This window comes from Teleopsis dalmanni, chromosome 2, assembly GCF_002237135.1.
Source record: "Teleopsis dalmanni isolate 2A chromosome 2, ASM223713v2, whole genome shotgun sequence".
Classification (NCBI taxonomy): Eukaryota; Metazoa; Arthropoda; class Insecta; order Diptera; family Diopsidae; genus Teleopsis; species Teleopsis dalmanni.
Genome location: NC_051847.1, coordinates 52,059,560 through 52,081,516, shown reverse-complemented (window position 1 = coordinate 52,081,516; position 21,957 = coordinate 52,059,560). Strand labels below are relative to the sequence as shown.

The following is a 21,957-nucleotide window of genomic DNA, read 5'->3' as shown; positions in this document are numbered from 1 at the left end:
AATAATAAACGAGAAGTTTTATACCATCTCGAGGAGTATATTTTATTTTTTTGAAACATTATATGCATATAGCCTACTGAATTTATTATTTGATAAAGATACTTTAATTTACTTTCGTTTTTATACTTTTTTAGGCAAAAATATTTGTCATATGCACACTTACAGCAACAATATTGAGTTTTGGGTTGAAGAAAAAAATAGAAACAGTTATATTTTTTTATTATAAAAACATTTCTGACAGAGTTAATTTATTTGATGTCGTTGGCATTTAGAAATTTATAAACAGTAGTGATAATGACTAACACTCTTGTGATCTTCACTATTTTTGTTCTTCGTATTTCGTCAAAATGGGTTGTAACAGTCATTGCACAGAGATGGAACAAGAATTCATCCTTAATATAAAAAAAAACGTAAATCTATGAATGAAATTGAAAATTTAAAAAAATGCTCCAAAAAAAGTGTACTCTGCAATTCATTTCGAAAAAAAAAAAGATAACCTATGCAGAAAGCGAGCTACCTCTAAAAAGTTTGAACAAAACAGTTAAATGCAGCATTAACAAATAGAAAAATACGAAAAAAACTGATAGCAATGAATTTGAGAGATCACTCCCCAAGAAAAGTGTTTTTTTTCTGAGCGAAACAAACATATCCCGTACAATAGTTTTTGCAAGAACACATTTGTTATGAAGTAATCAGAAAAATGTGCTTTGGTCCGACGAAACCGAAGTTAATTTATTTGGATCTGATAAGAAACCACATGTTAAACGTTCTAAAAATTGTGCACGCGATGGCAATATTATATTGTAGGGTTGTTTCTCCTCATCAGGTGTTGGTCCAATATACTGGATAAAAGATAAGATGTGCTAACATATGCTGAGCAAGAAATGCCATTTAAGTGGGAGTTTATGCAGGATAACGATCCTAAACACTCCTCTCGAATAGCAAAGACCTGGTTCAGGGACAAAAATATCTATATAGGCTATACGTTATTAGTATAGCCTTCGCAGTTGCCGGACTTAAATTCAATAGAACATCTTTGGAAAATTGTTAAGAAGCAAATTTTCAACTATAAGCTCAAAAATAGGGAAGAATTGTGAAACAAAGTACGTGAATCGAATGATTCATGGATTTGCCCAAATCTAGTGGATTATATCAGTCAATTGGTGCGCCGAAGTTATAAAAAATAATGGTGCCACAACTAAATATTAGTATAAGTTATGCAAAGCTTTTAAAATAAACAGATTTAAATAAAAAAAATTTATTTTGTTAATTTTAAATATTTTGTTTCTACGTTTCTTTTCCAAGGGACAAAAACGAAACGGCCCATTTTTATTATTATGAATTGCGGAAAAATTGTTTTTTTTTTTCTTTATTCTATACACTTATTTTTTAAATTTTAAAACTTTAGAAAATAAATATTTTAGCAAAAGATATATAAGATAAAGAAAGAAATTTAAACTGTTTCTATAATTTTTTCCATCACTGTATATAAATTATACAATTTATGCGTTTACATGTACATATAACATATAGTTCATATAAACATACATACATATATTATACAATTTATATATAAATACATTTTGCATATATACAATGTAAAGTACATACAATTATTTTAAACTAAAAACGCGTAAATTAAAAAAAAATAAATGATTGTTTTTTGTTTTTTTAAATTTAAAAAACTTTTATTCTATATATATATTTATATATATACTTATAGTATAAAAAGAATACGAACATATATAATAATATGGTATTTAAAAAAAAAATTAATTAAATGTTTGTGAAACCCTTGTTTCATAAAAACTTACAAGTAATAGTAGTGTCTGCAATTGATGTTGTAGATGTAGTAATCATTTCATCCGTGTCATTATTTCCATGGTTTGATGGATAAGATTGATTAGGATTATTTGAAGATGTATCAGAAACATTTATTCTGCTGTTGTTCTTTGCAAGCTTCGCAGAAATTGGTTCTATTTTAGAGGTAAGATTAGTTGGTAAAGCTCTTTTATTTCTGTGGTATTGTGTATTTAAATTAAGATTTTGTTTATAAATGCCTGTGCAGTTATGATTTAGTGACGATCTTTGACTAAATATACTATTCGAATTAGCAGCAGCAGCAGCATTGTTATTTTTACGAAATTTTTGTATATGTGGTGGAATGGGGGATATTGTTTTATGTGAATTATATGGAATTGATGACGGTCACGAGCATGCTACTTCAGTTGTTGTGGAATTGTTTGTATTAGTGTTTCCACTGCTGCTGCTGCCACTAAGCTGTAAGGACTGGCTATTAATTGCATTATCTTCAGAACAACTTCTGTCATTAATTGAAGTATTTGATGCATTTATAAATGTAGGAGCAGGCTTCTGCATAGTCGGTGTAGTGCCACCAGTGTCACTTGAAGCATTTGAATTATCGTCATTGCGCTATTAAATTATAACAAACATTTTGATATACGTTAATATTATTATGTTTAAATAATTAAAAAAAAAATTGTTTTCTTACTGATTCACTTAATCGCATACGCTTAGTACTGCCATTATCCTTTTGCGATGTTTGTGCTAGTTCCGTAGAATAACGCTGTCTATTTGCCATAACCATGTTATTAAATGAAGTATGCGTTTCCATAGATTTCCTTTCACGTTTTAAAAAATCTGCATCCAAGTATAAGGAAAGTTGTTTACGTTTTACATGACGCGCTTCAATTAACATACCCTCCTTCAACATTTTTATATTTACCTTTAATTGAAATTGTATATAAATAATAGATTATAGATATATATAAATAAGGCAATAAAAAAAATTTTTTTCTTACACCATGGTGTATAACATGTTCAGTAAAATTTTGTATATTTTCTGTTAAGTCAACGTTTAAATTTTCGGTGCGCTTAAACTCCAAACCAATAAACCACATTGAACAATATGGAGAGGAAGATACAACTTGCGAATTTTGAGACTTATCATCTTCATTGCCGCTACTATTTTGCAAGCTTTTTTCCCCCTTCTTGTACTCGAAACATTTAGGATTAACATGTGCTAAAGAAATATGTTCATTCCTTTCTAAATATCCAATTAGTAAACGAATTTTTGATTCGACAAGACCACACCATTCAAGATGATCTTCAGCAGTTATTGAACTAACCAAAAGTACAATAAAATGACGATAACTACAACAAAAATAATTAAATATATATTTGTACATTTATGAAAAATATTCCAATTTCATTAACACATACCTGTAGAAAAAACTTGGCGCTTCAAACAACCGGTCCCAAGAAGCACGTCCTAGCATAATTTCATCGGTTGTTGTCATACCACGATTAAATTCATTAAGAATTACTTTCTTTGTTGATTCGGAAACATTAAATGTAGAATTCTGTTGTGGATATGCTGGTGTAATTATTGGCATTAAATGATAACGATCTGATACATTAACACGAGGATCCCAGACCTATGCATAAATTACATTATTAAGTTTAACTATATACTGATATTTTCAGTTAAGTGCAATATTTACCGGAAAACGTAAATTTACATTATCTGGATGTTTAAGTAAAACAGGATTAGGCCACTTCCAACGTGAAAACACCAAGAAGAATTTGTGAACTAGTGTTGCAGCAACAGCATTTGGATAAAGTTGACAAGTACGTGCAACAAGCATAGCCCATGTAACTCCTCCAAAGTATCCTAGTGAATTTGAATATATTCCATGTTCTAGAATATTTTATAAGTATTAATTTCATTATTTTCATCATGAGTACGTTTATGCATTACTTACTTTTTGCCCATAGTTTAATGGTGCGTAGTGCTAAACGGAAATTTTCAATATTAGGCACAAGTGCCAAGATTTCATCTGTAACACGACAACCGTTTAAACTACGGACAGAGCGTGGATCTAAATTTTTAAGTAAGTTATCATCTCGTAAATCAAAGTCATCGGGTATCTCTTTAAGTGAAAGTCTTGCGAATAGTAAATCGATTTCAATACCATCAAAATTCATTTTTATAACCGGTACAAACGCCTCTTCTACTGCTCTGCATTCAGTTACTTCTGACTGCCTTTTAAGTAAATCAAAAAAGGAAGTAAAATAATCAGTGCGTTCAATATTACGTGGGGCAACACATAACGCATCAATATCGGCGCCTTTATGGTGTACTCCAAGTCTATAGGAGCCAAATGTATAAATTTTTCCACCCAACTTTTCTGCTGCTACTTCTGGCATATTTTTAGAAACAGATACATCTTTAACCCACTGTTTGACAAGCGTGTTTAATTTAGCTAAAATTTCCATGCGATGATTCAGTTCATCTTGTGTTTCAAAAACTTGATACGGTTCCAAACATTTTTTCAAATCGTCAGTTTTTTGTAAATCTTCTGGTCGTGGATCTGCCAAACTTATAGCCGAGGTCATTCCTAACTGCTTAACTGGCTGTTGTGGTGAAGTTGTTGTAGAGCGACCATTTTGCACGTTTTGTGACTGAGTACCACTAGTTTGACTGGGATCAGAGTTCCACATTTTATTAAAATTGATTTCTCTCAAACTCGAAGCTAAACTCAATTATCGTCGCTGTCTCTAATAGAGCTATGAAATCTATAATAGTCATTAGTTACAATAAACAGTATAAGTATAAAATTCAAAAAGCTCTAATTATTATAAACTACACAAAGAAAGATTTCTTGTTTATATTAATATAATTTGAACATGTAAAACTATTGTTTATTAATAAAATAATATTTCAGACATATTTTTATACCTTACAAAAATTATATACATATATATAGCTGCTATAATTTCGCTTATCTATTATTGTAGTGTTTATCTGTTGACTATATATATATATATATATATATATATATATATATATACTTAATACATTTATTTGTAATATTTCAAATACATGACAATTGCAAATTGTATTCTTATAAGAATTGTATACATATATATTTACTGGACTTATGATGATTAATTCTATTATCTAGTAACATATTTGTCATTAATTTTTAGACCAATACTATATTGCTGCTTCATACGCACCCAAGTAATCTTAAATTAGGTCCAAAAATAACAAATTCTTGAAGACGATGACGATTCTAACTTTCCCGAATTTGCCACTTGGTACTGACTTTGCATTGGTAAATAAATAAATTTGATTGAATGCATGTATGCACTTTAAGCAATCGTACAAATTACGGAGCTAGTATATATATATATGCAGAAATAGCAAACAAAAATTAAACGAAAAATATTATTTAAAGGAATATTATCTACCTACCTAAATAATATAAGCTCAGTTATATGCTAAATCTTAACCGGAAAATGTTGTCCACAATTTACTGTACTCCAAGAACATAACATTAAATTTGCTTCTTTGTCATCTCCTTTAATGTATGTTTTACTTGTTTGTCAATTTTCTTTTCACTGACTTTCTCACTAAAATTTGTTGTTACAAGCAGATCTTCTTAGTCATGTACACATAAAATTAGGAATTTAGTGTAGTATACTCTTTTGGTTTTTACATTTATATTTAAGCGAATATCATTTAAAAACTTTATTAATTTAGACACTAAACAGAATAATATATATTTAAATACATTTTTGTACACATATACGCAATCCCAACGCTTGATAACAACGAAAAGAAGTACCTATCCATCTAAAAAACCAACCACATTTGCCTCAACACTTTCGTTAACTTAAAAGTGTTGGAAAACGGAAATATTAGTGTTTTTGACAAACAAGAAACAATAATATCCGTAAATGTTTTATTCAAGGTAGCAAAAATATATTCACAACTTACGAAAGAAAACATGTGAAGCAACAACAATGCTCTTAAAATATTCAGAGTTGGGTTTGGACTCGCAAATATCTTAAGTTTTAGTGCAGCCAAATTCAAAAATTGTGAATTTAGTCATTTATGAATATTCAGTAGAAATATGTTGCAAAATTCCAGTCATTCGTTTAAATCATATGAACACTTCATTTCCTAATAAATTCAAATATAAACATATAAAGCATGATATAGACGATGAAATTTGTTTGCAAACCAAATTTGCAAACCGAATATGCGCTTTGCTATACACTTTGAAACAAGGTTGGCAAACTTCATTTTTATTTATTTTCTACAGCGTTCATATCAACAGCGGAGTAAGTACAGAGTGCAAAACAATAATTGAAACTGAAGAAATTGAGGTGATGATCATAGCAACCTGTTATTTATTTCATTTTTTAAACTAAAATTATTTTTGTTTCAATTTTTTAATATGTTACATTTTAAAATTTTTATTCATATAATAATTGTTTAAATATTAAAGCTTACTATAAAAATGTTTTTAGACAAAATAATTTTTAAAATATATAAACTTCTTCAATAATTGTCTAATGTCTAGCAATTTTTTAATTATTTTTCATTTATTTTTCTTTTTACCAAGAATTAATAATTTTTTTCTGTAATCTTTGCTTGTCCGACGCTCACCAAAATTCTTAAATTATGAGAAGTTTGCAAACTTCGATATACACAAGTAAACATGTTTGCAAACTTAACAAATAATTGAAAAATTTTAATTTCACTGCAAACTAGTTTGCAAACCAAATTTTGGTTTGCAAACTTGAGTATAGACGATGCAATTTGATAGCCAGCAAACCTTGTTTGCAAACAAATTTCATCGTCTATATCATGCTTAAGATGAAAATACTAAATGTTGCCCTTCTAATATTCATTTTGTTTCCATTGATTTAAATAAAATAATTTTTAGTGTTACAATATTTATGTTTCACAACACAACATAAAACATATTACAAAAATAAAACATTTATCATATTTATAAAGTGATGCTAATTTGTTTCAACCAGACTTAATGTGGGTTTTTTACAACTCTAAAAGAAAATACTACGGCTAATAACGTTGTAGCTTATAATTGTTAAAGTTTTGCAAGTAATTTTATAAAAATTATAGTTAAAAATAACTATTTTATACAAAATTGTACAAAGCTATTTTCAAAAACATATAATGGTGCAGATATAATGGTGCAGTTGAAAAACGTGTTATACTTTTTACTATATTGTATGTTAGAATTAAATAAATGAAATAATGAAGTCAGTCATAAATTACGAATGACAACTCTTGAATATGAGCATGTTCAAGTTCGGTCGCTAGAATAAATTTGAGCTAGAGCGCAACTTGAATGAGATTCAAAAATGATAGTCTACGACGCACTTTAAGAAATATTTTATACCTTAAATAGCCTTAAAAAGTGAATTAGTTATGCGGTAAGCAATCAGTTGAGTCGTCTTAACTTATGGAATACTTAATTATTTGTGCTGAAGTACAAATAACGTACTGGTGCTGTTACAAACATAAAGTAAGTTTTTGTGCGCAAGCTATTCGATGTTTTTATTCTAATTTTATTTTGCATTGCATATGTTAGTTATAACATTACTTATGTTAGTTCGATTTTTTGTTTTTGTTTTTACGTAAAGAAAGAATTGTTACAAATTTATTGCAATACAATATTTATCATCATTAAAGCGCAGGTTTCTATTCGAATTTTGAAAGCGTTAAACACTGAACATACTTAATAAAAAACTAACAACTCATTTTGACATTTACCAATTCTGTTTACGTTTTGCATCGCACGAATTATTTTATTTTTAATTTTAAGCAATCATTGCCTGGTTGTTCATAATCCATATACTTTTTGACTAATTCATTACAAATTATAAAAATATTTTTAAAATAAATTATTTTTGCATTCTTGTTATTTTATTTTTTCACTACCTCAACGAAATTTTACATTTTTAAAGCATTATGTTTAAAATTTGCCGAATGTAAACAAAATTGACGTTCAGTTGTTTACAATTAATCAAAATGACCAGCTTAAATAAGTATTTTAATTAAATGCGATACAATTATATGTTACAATAAATCAATGCCTGCTCAAACAGGCTATAAGAAGAAAAAAATATTATAGAAATAATGATATTGACTTGTAAGTGGAAGCAATGAAACATAATTTTAATATTTCTTACTCAAACTATTACCATAAACAAAGGACTATCTTTATAATCCCCACACTATTCTCATAAATTCCAAACTACTACCACTGTTAAACCAATATTTCTTTTGTCCGACTCAAAAATGTGTGAAGTAACTGAGTGTGGAATAATTACGCAATCCTTCAATTATTAAATATGTTGAAATTGTAAACAGAAGAAATAATGCTAAAGCAGTGGTAGGACCTTATTGTTGAATTTGTAGACTGTGGTTTATGAAAGCAGTTCGTTGAATCGTATTTAAAAAAAATTTTAAACTTTTAAATAATGTTTGAGTTTACAGTGACCTGCTTAGTTTAGTGTAGATAAAGCTAACTGATCCAAAACATGCACAGACCCTATAGATCTACAGCAATACCAGATAAGATTCCGTAAAAGCAGTAATTGGTAATTTTAAGAGAGAATTTTCTTCAATATTAGCAAGTCACTCGACACTGGCAGTTTCACAGTATTTTAGTCGATTTTAACCGGAAAAAAGACATGATTTAGTTTTAATTACGCTTTTCCCTGCATTAACCACTAGATAATGCAGAATATATTGTATTAAAATATCAATTAATGATCTGCCGTCCCTTCGATCAAAAGATAATACAGATTTGGCATATTTTTCATTAAATAAGTTTTCAGTTAACACTGCCGATATAAGAAATGCTTTAATTACATATGTTTTTCGTCTATTTCAATATGAATTCATGTTGTTAGTACTTCTTCGTATGCTGCTTCCTAGTTTAGACTTTTCAGAAATCAGTAAGACTGTTTTCCTTTTATTCGAAGATGAATTAGTTTTTTTTTTTCAAAATATTTTTAACTCTACAGGATAACTCACAGCTTTTAACGAGTTTAAAAATTAAGATTAATATTACGCACATCTTAGATCAGTCATTGAAATATCACGAAGCTTATGAGGAATACACAAATGGGTGGGGGATGGGTGGTACTCTGCAGAATCCTCCAGCTATCAAAGAATAAAAGTGCCCAGATGCACTAACTCGGAAAAGGCTAAACATCAACTGTAAAATATAAATCCAAAAATCAAATCTGAAAACTTTAAACTGTTTTTCTTTGTGATTTTTATTTTATAAAATATAATTACCATACATTAATAACTTAATTTATACTTCACAATATTCTGATGTAAAAAACTTATTGTTATGAATGCAACTTTGATATATCTTCATACTTAAGGTTTTTAACTATACGTCCTTGCAATGGACCTGTTGCGATTTCCACAGATACACAATAATTGCCTTCGTCCAATTCTCTTAGTACACCTTCAAAACCACGATAACCACCATTTACAACTAGTACATTCTTATTAAGTGCGGGTATAACAGTCTCCAGATGTGCCTGGTCAACTTTAAGTTTTTCTCCACTTTCAAGAAACTTTATTTTCGCTCTGTATTTGTCTATTACTGATTGCACAACAGCTTTCTCTTTGTAATATTTTTCACCCATTGATTTGCTAATAAACTTCACGACAATACCTTCATGCAACCAGTAGTCCTTTCGATTAGAGCGTTCTTTTGCCTGCTCTTCTAATAACATAATTTCATCTAACGCTGATGTAGTGCTACTATCAGATTTACTTTTTTGTTTTGTATTCTGGATTGTATTATTTTTTATTGTTGTGTCCATTTTAAAATGCTTTGTATTTAATGCTACTTTATGAGAAGTATTTTCCATATGTACATTTTTCACAACTTTAATATCGAGTTTCAAAGGCTGCGACTCATCTCGTTTAAGTTCAGTAAACTTTTCAATACATTCTGTTGATTCTTGATTAGTAGTGCATTTTGCTTTTTCTATTTGTTTCTCGACAAAAGCTAACATACGTTCTTCGTCATCTTTTTCCATTTTTTCTTTACGTTCCATTTTCGACTGTCGTTCAAGTGCATCAGGACTGCGGTCTATGTATGAAACATACCAACCCTTCTCTGTCTCATCAGCTATTATTTGTCCCGAGCGTCCCAACCATTTAACATAGTCGGAAAGTGTTAACCAACGAGTTGCATTCATGTGTATGTGATCTTTTGCTGATATATATTCCTGATAGACTTTATTTGCGTTCACACGTTTTGTCCCGAAGCGACGCCTTAATAATTCCATGTATCCATCTGAAAATTCTTTTGAAAAGCTATATAGAAACTTTCCAGGTGAATCGGCAAATAATAATAACTGACGTTGATGAGATTCGCTCATTGTGTGGCACTTGAATCCATTCTCATCCCGACACTGCTTTTCACACATCTGACAATACCAACGCAATTTTTGCAAACCCTTTGCCTTCATCTTGTTGGCAAGGTATTTCGGCGTGCCCTTCTCGGCTTTTCCCATTTTTATCACTTAATTATTACTCTTTTAAATAAAATTATATATTAAAGTGTAACTTTTGTTTAGTTTTCTTGCAATTAGTCTCTACTAGTGTTTTGACAGAAAATGGTTTTGTAAACAAATGACACTTTAAATTTATCTCATCCCAATTCTATCTAAAATTTAGTTTTTACAGAGTTGTATTCGAAACTTTTTTAAATTATATTATTTTGTAAATAAAGCAAAAAATCGTCATATATTATGCCACTTCGGAATCACTCTTGTAGGGAAGTGAAATTTGCATAACAAATAAAAATTTTAGCTGAATGAAGCTGTCATAATTATTTTAGAAATATGTTTTTAAAAACAATTAAATCATAAACTATTTTGCTACAATTATTATTATATTTTTTTTATATGCTGCTTTTTATTTTTAAAGCAAAAATAATAATTATTTGTAAATAAATACTCAATAACTACTATCTCTAAACACACAAATAAACCTTCTTATGCATAATTTATTTCTAAAAACCAAAAATAACTTGCACGTTGAGGTATTTATTTTAAAAAACGGCAAAATAAACCGCTTTTATTTGTATTGTAGTTATTTTTGTTATCTCATACAAAATGTATGAAAGAATTGGTGCAGGTAAAAGTTAAGTTTTATTTATTTTTTGCTTTGGTGTTTAATTAGTGTTAGGTGCTTTCGGCAGCTTTTACGTGTGACAAATAACAGCAAGTTGCTAAATTTGCTAAATTTACTATATTTTTTATAAAAATTTATATAAAACTGAAAATTAAAATGAATAATAAATTAAAGACAATGTTAAAAATGCATGAAGTTTTCTAATTTCCTTTTGAAATAAATTTAATAATGGTTTAGAATATTTATGCTTGCATTAATTAAGTATTAATTTGTTATCAACTAAAAAGCTAAAAATTTTAAACTGCTTTTTAATTATACTTACTTCACATACTCCTAAAAATTATTGTTTATTTATATATATATATATGTTTTAAATATGTATTTACCATAATTCGACATATTTTTAAAATGTTTTGTTTTCAAAATTTCAAATATGTGAAACTTTTTAATTTTACTTGAATTTTTGTTTACAATCTTTTGATATATGATGGAATATGTGAAGTGTTTGGCCACTTCACAACTAGGTGCTTAGACAGACAAAATAATGTTGTTATTTTGCATGCATATAAGCAACTATAGGCCAGCAACTTGCTGTTTTCTACTAGTATCTATTGCAATTACAAATCTAATCATGTGTTGTATAATAATTAATTAATTATGTTTAATTTATAACTTTCTGACTTATGCCAATGGGAAAGAACAATTTTTAAATTGATTAATATAAGTTGATTTAGGTGCAGTGAGAACATAGTACAAAATTGTAATACGAATAAGTACGAAAATATTAAAACTAAAAATGTATGCTTTTAACTAAATCCTTTCACTAAACACTGAGCAACACTTTCATTTTGTTTCAATTTACAAACGTCTCACTAAAGGTTTTACACAGTTGCTGCCTAATGAACGAAAGACAACAATAATAACAAACTCGCAATCGCTTAATATGTTTAAATTTTCTTGAAATGTATAAAAAACAATTGATTGGTTATAACGGACAACTTTATGTTGGTCCCACAATCTGTATATATGTATTACGGTTATAATGATACCTTGGATGCGTGAAAAAATTGCAGAAAAACGTGCAAAATGGTTAGCACGGAGCAACAGAACCGCAAAAGAAAAAAATTTAATAAGGAGCGGATGCGATAATGAAGACGCTTTACCGGCGGATGCGGCTCATATCGAAAGAAATCAAGACAATCTTAGCACAACAGAACAAAACAATACAATTGTCGAGCAGGATTGTGCTGCACAATGTAGAATTAAAACTTCATACATTGCATCTAATTTAACTTTAAACAAGTTACCAAGGAATTCTCTATTGTAAGTAATTTAAATTTAACAAAAAAGGTTGAATTGAAAAAAAAATTTATAACAAAACTTTTAAAAATTATTAGTATTATTGGTTAAGTTTTTTTTGGCAAATTAAAAAATATGCAGAAATTGCGGAACTTATTTTCGAAGTGAGATATGTAATATATATATACTGAGTTATCTATTTTATAATTTTTATTTTAGGAGACGTTCACGACGTAGTATATCATCTTCATCGTCCAGTTCCACGAACAATTCATCAAGTAATTCAAACGATACCGTAAGTGACACATCACTAACAAATGAGCGTGTTCGAGTTCGAATAATATGCCCTAGTGCTCGTATACTTATTTATCAGACTGATGTTAATAAGCATCTCTTAGAGATTAAAAATGAAATTATTATGGAGTTATCTGATGACATGGCTGCAGTGCAACTGTTTTCGACTGATTTACGTTTAGTTGCTCCACGATACAGACTATTTCGAGCAGAATTCGAAGGTGTAGAATTAGACGAAAATCGAACTTTGAAATCACTCAACATAAAAAATAATGATACACTTGTATTGGTTATTAAAAGACATTTCTTAGCAAATAATATGCCTAGTGCAAAGGATATGACTCCCCCACGACTGTATGAGGTTGATATGGCAACGAGAAACCTTCCCTATCGTGTAACAAATCTACCAATGATTGATGTTAATGAAATATTCCAACAGGCCAATGTAAGTGAATAGAAAATTTTATATTAAGTTTTTCTTTAGAGTTTCTTCAATTTGTTATATATACTGCTTTATAATACAATACAAAGCAATAAATATTTTAATACTTCATATAAGAAGTTGATTATTTTATTAATATTTAATTAATGTTTTATTATAGTTGCATTTTGAAGTACGAAAAGTTTTAATATCACTTGCGCAAGTTTCTGCTATAATAGTTGGTGCAAGTCCATATGCCGATCGAATTATAGCCATGCTGAAACAAAAACTTATAAATAAACTAAATGACGAAAATGATATACTGCAGTGCCTTGTTGACATGGGTTTCACAAAGGAAAGATGTGAATATGCTCTAAAGACTCACAAGTAAGTATTTTTTTATTTGTTAATATTAATAGCTTACTTTTATTTACTTTTAGTGGTGTTTATGCTTCGGCCTTAGAATGGTTGATTCAAACTCAAAACGATGATTTGTCAAGAGTAGAAGAAGTCATGGGTCTTCAGAAAAGTCAATCAATTATGTCCCCCACAAATATAGTAACAAATAATGTAATAATATAAGTTTATATATACATGTTTTATATGAAGTAATTTATTCAATTGTAAATTCTTACTTTAAAGGATGTTTTAGAGAATATAGCTGCACTTTTGGAAATTGTTCGAATATTTAGTCATCGTGATATGCCACCCAAGCCAGATACAGTGAACGAGATCACTGAAATGGGTTTTGAACGGAATGAAGTGTATGCCGCTTTAAAAAAAACTTGTAATAACAAAGGTGCTGCTTGTGAGTGGCTATGTGGCATACGCAGTCCCAGTTTACTTGAACTAAAGGAAGGCTTAGCGCAAGATTCTCCGTTACTTCAATCAATTTTAGAAATGCCCCAAGTTCAAATGAGTTTGGGAAATCCAAAAATACTTTTAAGTAATATAAAAAAAATTTGCAATTTTTGTACAGTTTGTAAAACTATTTCATCCTTTATAGCATTTGTATCCATACTCGAGAATGAAAGTCTGTTGCGTTTGTGGGGTGGAGATAGTGATTCTAGCTCAGTTATATCTAACATACTTCAAAGATATCATGACGTAAAACATGCTTTAGGCATGAATCAATTTTATGCAAATCGCTTTGAAAATAGTAGCTAATAAATTGGCACCTGTAATTTGTAAAAAGCGGTTAACACACAAAACTGTTTTTGACAACTATATATGGACAACAACCTGAATGAAGCTATCCTTAGTGGAATTAGTGGAATTTTTTTTTAGTTTTCTAATAAATATAATCTTGATATATTTGTATGCAGATAATAAGTTCAACTTGCAAAGTTGCTTTAGAGCACAAAATTTGTAAATAAATTCATAAAAATTTGCTAAAAATTACTTAACCAAAAATAATGGTGTTTATTTTTTATCATTACAACTATACATATTGTATTTGCACAAATTTATTTATATATTATTTATTTTTAGGAATACGCTTTAAAATATACAATAGAAAATTATAATAAATTTTATAATTACACTTTTTATGTATTGTTTAATTTATTACAAAAAAATTATTGCATGAATATGTACTTGACAGCTCATACTACTGGATAGATGGGTTGAAACAATAACGATAAAGTATGAAATATAACTTCGTTTGTATATGTAGAAGAATCACTCTCATATATTAGCGAACTTGTTGAGAAGCATTGCATTGCTACGCATTCTTTGTAAAATTGCACCCAAAATTGGCACTTTATATATACAAAATAACAGCTTTGAAATAAAAATAGGCAACTACAAAAATAACTTTCAATTTGTTAAACTTATGTTTCCAAATAAAGCTGTAGTTTATAGGCTCGTTCTAATTTAAAAACATGGGAAGTGCTTTAGTTAGTGTCACTTACAAAGTGACAAAAAATTTGGAAATTGAGCATTGAAAGTTTGTGTAGCCTTGACTACTTGTGGAAAAACATAATTAGTTAGTTATCGCTTCTAATTTGACAGGCACGAATTCTACGCCTGGCACTTGCAGTTGTAACAAATTATATACGGACTATAAACTAATTAAAAAAAAATTCGAGTATTTCCTGAGACCATTGATGATGAGTACGTGGCGTTGTGGAGTCAAACAAATTTCAATATATCAACTAAATTTTTGTTCCTGTCTTTTCTTTGCTATTCGAAATCGTAGTTTCCTTTCATCATAAAAACACGTCACTCTCGGCAAGAAAAAATTAATATTAAAAAAAATATTTTTTAATTAATTTTAAACTTTATTTAAAACAATTCTTGCATTAAAAATTTTAACATAAAAAAATCCACATTATTGAAAAGCCATTTCAACTAAATTGATTTCAAAACTTTATTACCATTTTAATAAGATTTGAAAAAAAAATATGTAATACGAACAACAAAAGGCACGTTCCAATGTAATTTATATATATTCTAATGAATGTTGATGTTCAGCAACTATATTAAATAATAATTTCAATGTCTTCTTCGAAGTTTATGTACTAAAAGTGATAAAAATAAAAGGGTTAAAAACAGTTTTATATATCTGTTTGCATATGTTATGCATATATATATATATATATATATATTATATATATATATATATATATATATATATATATATTTATAAATTCTATTTTATATAAAATACCATATAGTTTGTACATATGCAGTGAATTGAATGTGTGATTTTATTTTTATCCATTGTCATAATTTATTTAATTAGTAAACAAAAGTTTATAAAAATTACGTATGTGATATGTAAATGTTAAGGTCGTATTTTTAATGATTTAAAAACATTTCATTCAATATGAATGGTAATTTCTGCATTTATATATCAACTAAACTACTATAAATAATTTAAATAATTAATTTGTATTTTGATTTTTTTTTTGTTTTTTATTGAATTTTTCTTATGGCAATGTTAATGTTGTAACAAAGTAATATTGTATTAAAATATATTTTAAAATATTTTAGCACTTTCTACAATTTTTTAAAACACTTATAGACCACACCATACCCGAAATAAACGAATATATAAAAAATGAACTTATTTTAAGTAAGTAAAAAAATGACTTAAACCAACATAAACACAAGTAAACAGTTATTAATTGACAACAGTTATTACAATTGTTAGTCGATGGTAATGATTTTAATAATATTATATCGTTTCTAATTTATGATATATAAATTGTAAATGTGATGAGTGGTGCAATTTCAATGACCATTAATGCCTTTATCACAATTCATTCTCCATATTCGATCGTACATTTTTAAGCACATTGTGAGTTTTTAGTATTTGATTTTTAATATCTTTTTCGACCTGTGCTTTCTTTTGGTTAGATATATGTAGTTTCTGATACGTGTCTTCTAATGCTCGTTTTGTGCGTAACAATTTGCGACGTAATTCTGCATTTTCTTGATCTACCTTGGCACAATCATGTACATTTTCCTGCGCAATATTACTCTTAGGAGATGGTTGCTGCCTTTGTTCGTCATTAATTGCTGATGCATTTATTTCTACAAAAAATGAAAAAAAATCGATCAGTTCGTAAATATAAATTAAATAAGATTAAAAAAAGTTACCATCCTGTAACGAAATTACTTGGAATGCTTGAATAAATATAATCTTACTGGGAGTTTTATATACTGAATATATACAAGAAAAAATTTCATTCCCGATAAAAAGAAAAAAAACTCAATTTCTTTGTGCATACCCTAACATATCAGTTACGAACAATGTCGATTCAGACTAGTCCATGATCATAAAATTAATATTACGGAAAAAAAAGCAACAAATAGCGAATAGGATATAAAGGTTCAAAGAATGGCCGGATCTACGTCCCGAGCCACTCGACGACCAAGTACCGTTCCACACTTCCCAAAAGGACTTCACAAGCAGGTCATGGCGGGATATAACAACAACAGGGTATAAAAAAACAACAATAACACAGACGCTACTAGACAGAACACCGAATTTATTTATTTTTAACTCGTTATTCACCCATGACACCATCTTTGACAAATTAATTTCGGTTCCAAGAACGGCCAGGTCTACGCCCAGAAGCCACTCGTCGAAAACGACCAAGTGCTGTTTAATATCCCTCAAAGAGAACACACAAGCAAATAACGGCGAGCTACAACAACAACAAACTAATTCCCGAAAAATATTTTTCTTTAAAAATAAGCATCATACATACTCCTACACAATCCTCTCGCTTCTCACACCACCATCACCTAGAATACCATCACCTAAACTCATGTAGGTTACTGCTCGATTAATCTCCACGTATTATCACAGTAACTACAATAACATGATTTAGTAAGTCAGACACCTACAAACTCCGAAACCCTTTCTGTCTTTTGTAATTATATATGAAGCTATTAACAAGTACATACTACTATAAAACTTACCATTTTTAATTGAAATATTTTCTTTAGCCATAGACAGTTCCACAGTTTTTAATTTAGAGTGTTGTGTACTTGTTACTTCTACACTAGAAACACGACCAGCATCACTTTCTATGCCCAAATCTGGTGATTGATTATTTTGACGTGAAGTATTTGTGGCAGCATCTCGTATAGTATTTACATCACTAGTAGCAGGCATTCTATCTTGCTTTGGTATCTCCTCTGATGTATATTCAGAGTTTGAAACATCACTGCTATTTTGTCTCATTCGGGTAATAGAATTAAATTTCGTTTTGAGTTGGTCATATTCATATTTAAATTGTTGTAACTGCTTTTGCAGAATATTATTATTAATTTCATTTTCTGCTATTTTTTCTTTTAATTCCTGTACTTGCTTTTCAAGTTGCAATTTATCATTTAAAGCCTTTGTACGTTCTGTTATAGTTTTCGAAGATTGTATTGTAGATTCATCTAATTGCTTTTTCAGCGCACGGGCTGAAAATTCGCTTTGCACTAGTGATTCTTTAAGTTCCTGCTCATTTTCATTTAAATAATCAATTGTACGCTGAGCTTCCACAAATTGGCGTTGTAACTCAATTAATTGTTTTTTGTTCGCTTCATATAAAGAACGTTCAGTCCAATCGTTTGCGAGTGCATTTCTATGTTTACGCTCTTGTTCATTAATACGTTCCTCTAGACGTGCCTCGAATTCTTTTTGCAGATTTTCAAGTTTTTTAGTTTGTTCTTCCGTTGCAATTTTTATTGCAACTTCGTGCTTCTTTTTTATTTCATTTATTTCTGATTTTAAATCTTTTATTTGTATTTCACTTAAAGCAATCTGCACTGACAAGCAATCGCGTTCATCCACTAACTTTTTCATTTGATGTTCTTTTTCATCAATTTGTTTCAAAAGCAGTGACTCGTTTAATGAATTCACAGGTTCTTTGTCTCCAATTGTTATTAAATCAGCATGCAACTCTTCATTACGTTTACGTAAATGCTGAAGTTCATCTCTCATATCCAATACATGTAGGTTTTCTTTTTTTAAACGATTATCTGTTTCAACCAACTGACATTGAATTTCCAAAATACGTTCATCACGCTCTAAAATGATTTGTTCCAATTGTGCAATCCGGTCTTGTGATTTAGTTTTAGAATTACGACTTTGAGTGCAAGTATTAGTGTCTGTATCAGTATCAGTTGCTTTTTTCAAATCTTTAGTTATTGATGACGAATAATCGTCTAGTCCAATACGTGCTAAAGAAACTTTTCGATCAGGTTCCGACCAATCTTCTGACTCACTTTGATTTTCAATTGAAAGTGGCAGTGGTATAGGTAATGAACGTCGATCTCTTTTAGAATCATTCCGACGTTTTTCAAGTTCTTTTTTAAGAGCTTTGTTTTCAAACTTCAAATTTTTAATAGCCTCTTCTTCGGTCTCACCTTTATATGAATTATATGTCATATTTTCACCTTCATTAAGGTCTCCTAAAATACCAGAAAGATTACTTAATTGTAGTAAGCTTTGATCGCCGGCAGAATTTCCTGTCATAGATAATGTAATGTTCAAATTCTTTGATAGATCAAGGCTACGATTTACTGCTTTCCGCATAGCATGGTGTCTATCGGCAGCTAAAAAGCCAAGTACATCTTTATGATTTAATAATGAATTCAAAAAACCAGCAAGCTCTTCTAAACGATTTGATAATAATGTACATACATCTGCACAATCTTGGCGCCATCTATCAGCATTTTCAGCTTCATTACGTGCTTGGCGTAATTCATTTCGTAATTGAATTATAACAGAATCATTATTTCGTTCACTTCCTAAACGTTGAATTAGAACATCGACCTTACGCTGAAGGAGTTTATTGCGTTCTAAAGCTTTTATATAATCTTCATCTGAATATGCATGCTTAAGTTCCAAACTTGTATCTTTGCTGCTAACTGGTGACAAAACTGATTCCGATGGATGTTCACTTAATAATTTAGTTAGTCGCTCAATTTCACGATTTTTTTCCCATAGTTCCTTGTTGACTAATTTCTATTATGTAAATAAAATCAAATTATATATTTTCATACTTTCTTTTAAAATCAATTGTTGGTAATTACCTGTAAATCTACAGTTTTTTTCTTTATCTCCAACTTTAAATTTTGTATAGTTTTTTTCTGCTGCTGAATTGTCATTTCAAGTTTTTCTTTATTTGCAATAGACACATCATTAACGACCTCAGAATCACTCAAAGAAAGTTTTCGATTAGTACTTTCTAAAGTATTTAAACCGGCTTGTGAATTTAAACACTTAAATGAAAAACACATTATTATAGTATACTATATTAAGACATTTAAAATATATTTACGTCTTTATTCGACGAAGATGGTCCATCCGCAATAAGTTGTTTAAACTTTTCTATCTCTTCTTCTTTCGATTTTAAATTTAACATAAGCTTTTGGACATTACGGCACGCGTGCTCGTGTTTTTGCTTCAGACTGGTTATCTCGTCCTCAGCTTCTAGAAGCATACACGTTTTGTCAGCTAACTCAGATTTAATTTCCTGCATCTCTTGCGTGACCATTTCAATACTCTAGAAAAAAATAACAAATATTTAGTTCAAATATTATGTAAACTTATTACCTTCTGATGTAGATATATATCTAAATTTGAATGAATATATATCTAATAAATAAACTCATTATTATATTTTTCAAATAAATTTCTAGGCAGACAATTAAGTCATACGAGATCTATTTGATAACTCAGTAAGGACTACACTAAATAAGTTCCAACATATTTTTGTAATATTTTTTTTACGATCTTACAATATTTTAAATATTAATTAAAGATTACTCCTCCTTATTTTGTTATTAGATATTTGTTTAATTTATACAATAACTAATAAAAACTAATATTTATTTAGTTTTAACAAAGTGACAAACATAAGCAGAAAAAAATATTTTTTAAAAAAAATGAAAGTGCTGTGTACCATCAGTCTTAGGTCTAGTCGCAGTAAAGTACTTAAGATTATAAGAAAACAGGATGCTCAAATGAGGTGACAATTTGGGATATTGTGGATAATATCCTTGATATAAGAATGGATCATATGTTGAAAGACCATTTTGCATATGATAAAGTTACCAGCAGCAAATTAGCACCACGTTCCCACTGATTATCGTGCTTTAAAAAGTCTGAGACTGTCCCATCGACACATAAGTTATTATAATTAAGAGTACATATAGCATGGTAATCACTTCGATAACGTCAAAGCAATACCAAGCAATAGGCAATATAATACGATGCTATTAGATCGTGCACCGGCTTTAACTTTGGGGATAATTGAAAGAGAAATGACAGAAGAGCGGTTTAAGCGGTTTTAATCGTTGCGGCCCTACACCCCACTAGGGGAAACGGAAACTAAGAAGAAGATTAGATCGTATAAACCATATTATACTCCATTTGAATTTTATTTATATACAAATTTAAGAATATGGTTTGTTTAAAAGAAATTCTAATGAATTTGGACCAATCTTTGTCTGTACGTTTAGAGGAATTCGAAAAATCATTTTTTAAAGATAAAAAATATTTATGCAGCAACTGTATAGAACTCGAAGCGAACCATTTTAAGAATGAATTTAAAGTTTGGAAAAATACAACTTATTTTAACAATGACTGAACATTTTGAATATTCAAATAAACGTTTATTCATTTCAACAAAAATTCAAATATAAATCAGTTTTTCATCTTTTTGTTCTTTTAAAAATAGATTAAATAATATAGAAAAAATAAAAAACAAAAGAAGATTCTCAATATAAATTTATAATATAAAAAAAATTACGATATAAACATTGTATTGAGTATGTCCAAATGTCAGTTATTACCAAAATTAAACAAATCTATTAAAATTAAAATAAATATATATCAAAGTGCCAGCTAATAACACCAAAAAATCCAATTTAAAAAAAATCAAAAATATGTTAATTAATTCCACTAATCACATGAAATAAAAACGAAAAAATATATTCTGCAAAAATAATTTTTTTATGTAATATTATATTTACAATATATTTATCTATATAGCCACCCTGATAGCAGAGTATACGAGAACTAAAAATACGACTCACGAGAAAGCTTTGCTTCATATTCTATTAGGTCTGGTCGAAAAATACGCTTTAATAAATGCTTGATGGTTCTGCCCATTACTCAAAAACAACATCTAATATGTATATGATCTATATGTCTATTAATCTATATTCGACTAATCTACATCTAATATAGCTACAGACCAACTGGTTGCCACATGGCTTACGGCCAGTCAATATTAACATAACCTAATCTATTTATCTATATAAATTATATGATGCATATTTTATAACATGTTAAATTAACATACTCTATTAAAGCCATTTTACATTTTTGGATCTATCGAATATTATAAATACTGACAATTCAATTTTTATTGTTTAAATGGGAAATTTGAATTGTGTAATGTGCGAATTTTTC

The 21,957-nt window shown here is 28.9% G+C and overlaps 4 protein-coding genes across 6 annotated transcripts in view; 1 reads left to right on the top strand and 3 right to left on the bottom strand.

Annotated features, from left to right (window-relative positions):
* Positions 1-1,742: 1,742 nt before the first annotated feature.
* LOC119679157 (poly(A) polymerase type 3-like) lies at positions 1,743-5,679 on the bottom strand. Of its 2 annotated transcripts, XM_038091356.1 has the most exons (8): positions 5,282-5,679; positions 5,044-5,203; positions 3,786-4,599; positions 3,525-3,721; positions 3,244-3,458; positions 2,823-3,174; positions 2,513-2,746; positions 1,743-2,433 (listed from the first exon to the last, which is right to left on the bottom strand). In XM_038091356.1, the coding sequence occupies exons 3-8, from the start codon at positions 4,522-4,524 to the stop codon at positions 2,209-2,211; spliced, it is 1,962 nt and encodes a 653-aa protein (XP_037947284.1). In that variant the 5' UTR covers positions 4,525-4,599; positions 5,044-5,203; positions 5,282-5,679; the 3' UTR covers positions 1,743-2,208. The 2 variants fall into 2 exon arrangements, with proteins under 2 accessions (XP_037947284.1, XP_037947285.1); XM_038091357.1 differs by lacking the exon at positions 5,044-5,203.
* Positions 5,680-9,164: 3,485 nt separating this feature from the next.
* LOC119684903 (DNA/RNA-binding protein KIN17-like) lies at positions 9,165-10,558 on the bottom strand. Its single transcript, XM_038099039.1, has one exon. The coding sequence runs from the start codon at positions 10,390-10,392 to the stop codon at positions 9,208-9,210; it is 1,185 nt and encodes a 394-aa protein (XP_037954967.1). The 5' UTR covers positions 10,393-10,558; the 3' UTR covers positions 9,165-9,207.
* A 1,355-nt stretch (positions 10,559-11,913) lies between these two features.
* Positions 11,914-14,411, top strand: LOC119683599 (ubiquitin-associated domain-containing protein 1-like). 2 transcript variants are annotated; one of them, XM_038097376.1, is made up of 6 exons: positions 11,914-12,337; positions 12,533-13,052; positions 13,210-13,415; positions 13,469-13,598; positions 13,671-13,974; positions 14,035-14,411. In XM_038097376.1, exons 1-6 carry the CDS (start codon positions 12,057-12,059, stop codon positions 14,193-14,195), a joined length of 1,602 nt encoding a protein of 533 aa, XP_037953304.1. In that variant the 5' UTR covers positions 11,914-12,056; the 3' UTR covers positions 14,196-14,411. The 2 variants fall into 2 exon arrangements, with proteins under 2 accessions (XP_037953304.1, XP_037953305.1); XM_038097377.1 differs by lacking the exon at positions 11,914-12,337 and adding an exon at positions 12,416-12,477.
* Positions 14,412-15,965: 1,554 nt separating this feature from the next.
* LOC119674534 (centrosomin-like) overlaps positions 15,966-21,957 on the bottom strand; it is a 9,060-nt gene continuing 3,068 nt past the window's right edge. Inside the window, exons 2-6 of the mRNA XM_038085678.1 lie at positions 20,095-20,114; positions 19,820-20,044; positions 19,572-19,760; positions 17,463-19,503; positions 15,966-16,568 (exon numbers count right to left, since the gene is read on the bottom strand). Coding sequence (XP_037941606.1) covers positions 16,288-16,568; positions 17,463-19,503; positions 19,572-19,760; positions 19,820-20,044; positions 20,095-20,114 — 2,756 coding nt within the window. The 3' untranslated portion in view covers positions 15,966-16,287. The remainder of the gene's footprint in view (positions 16,569-17,462; positions 19,504-19,571; positions 19,761-19,819; positions 20,045-20,094; positions 20,115-21,957) is intronic.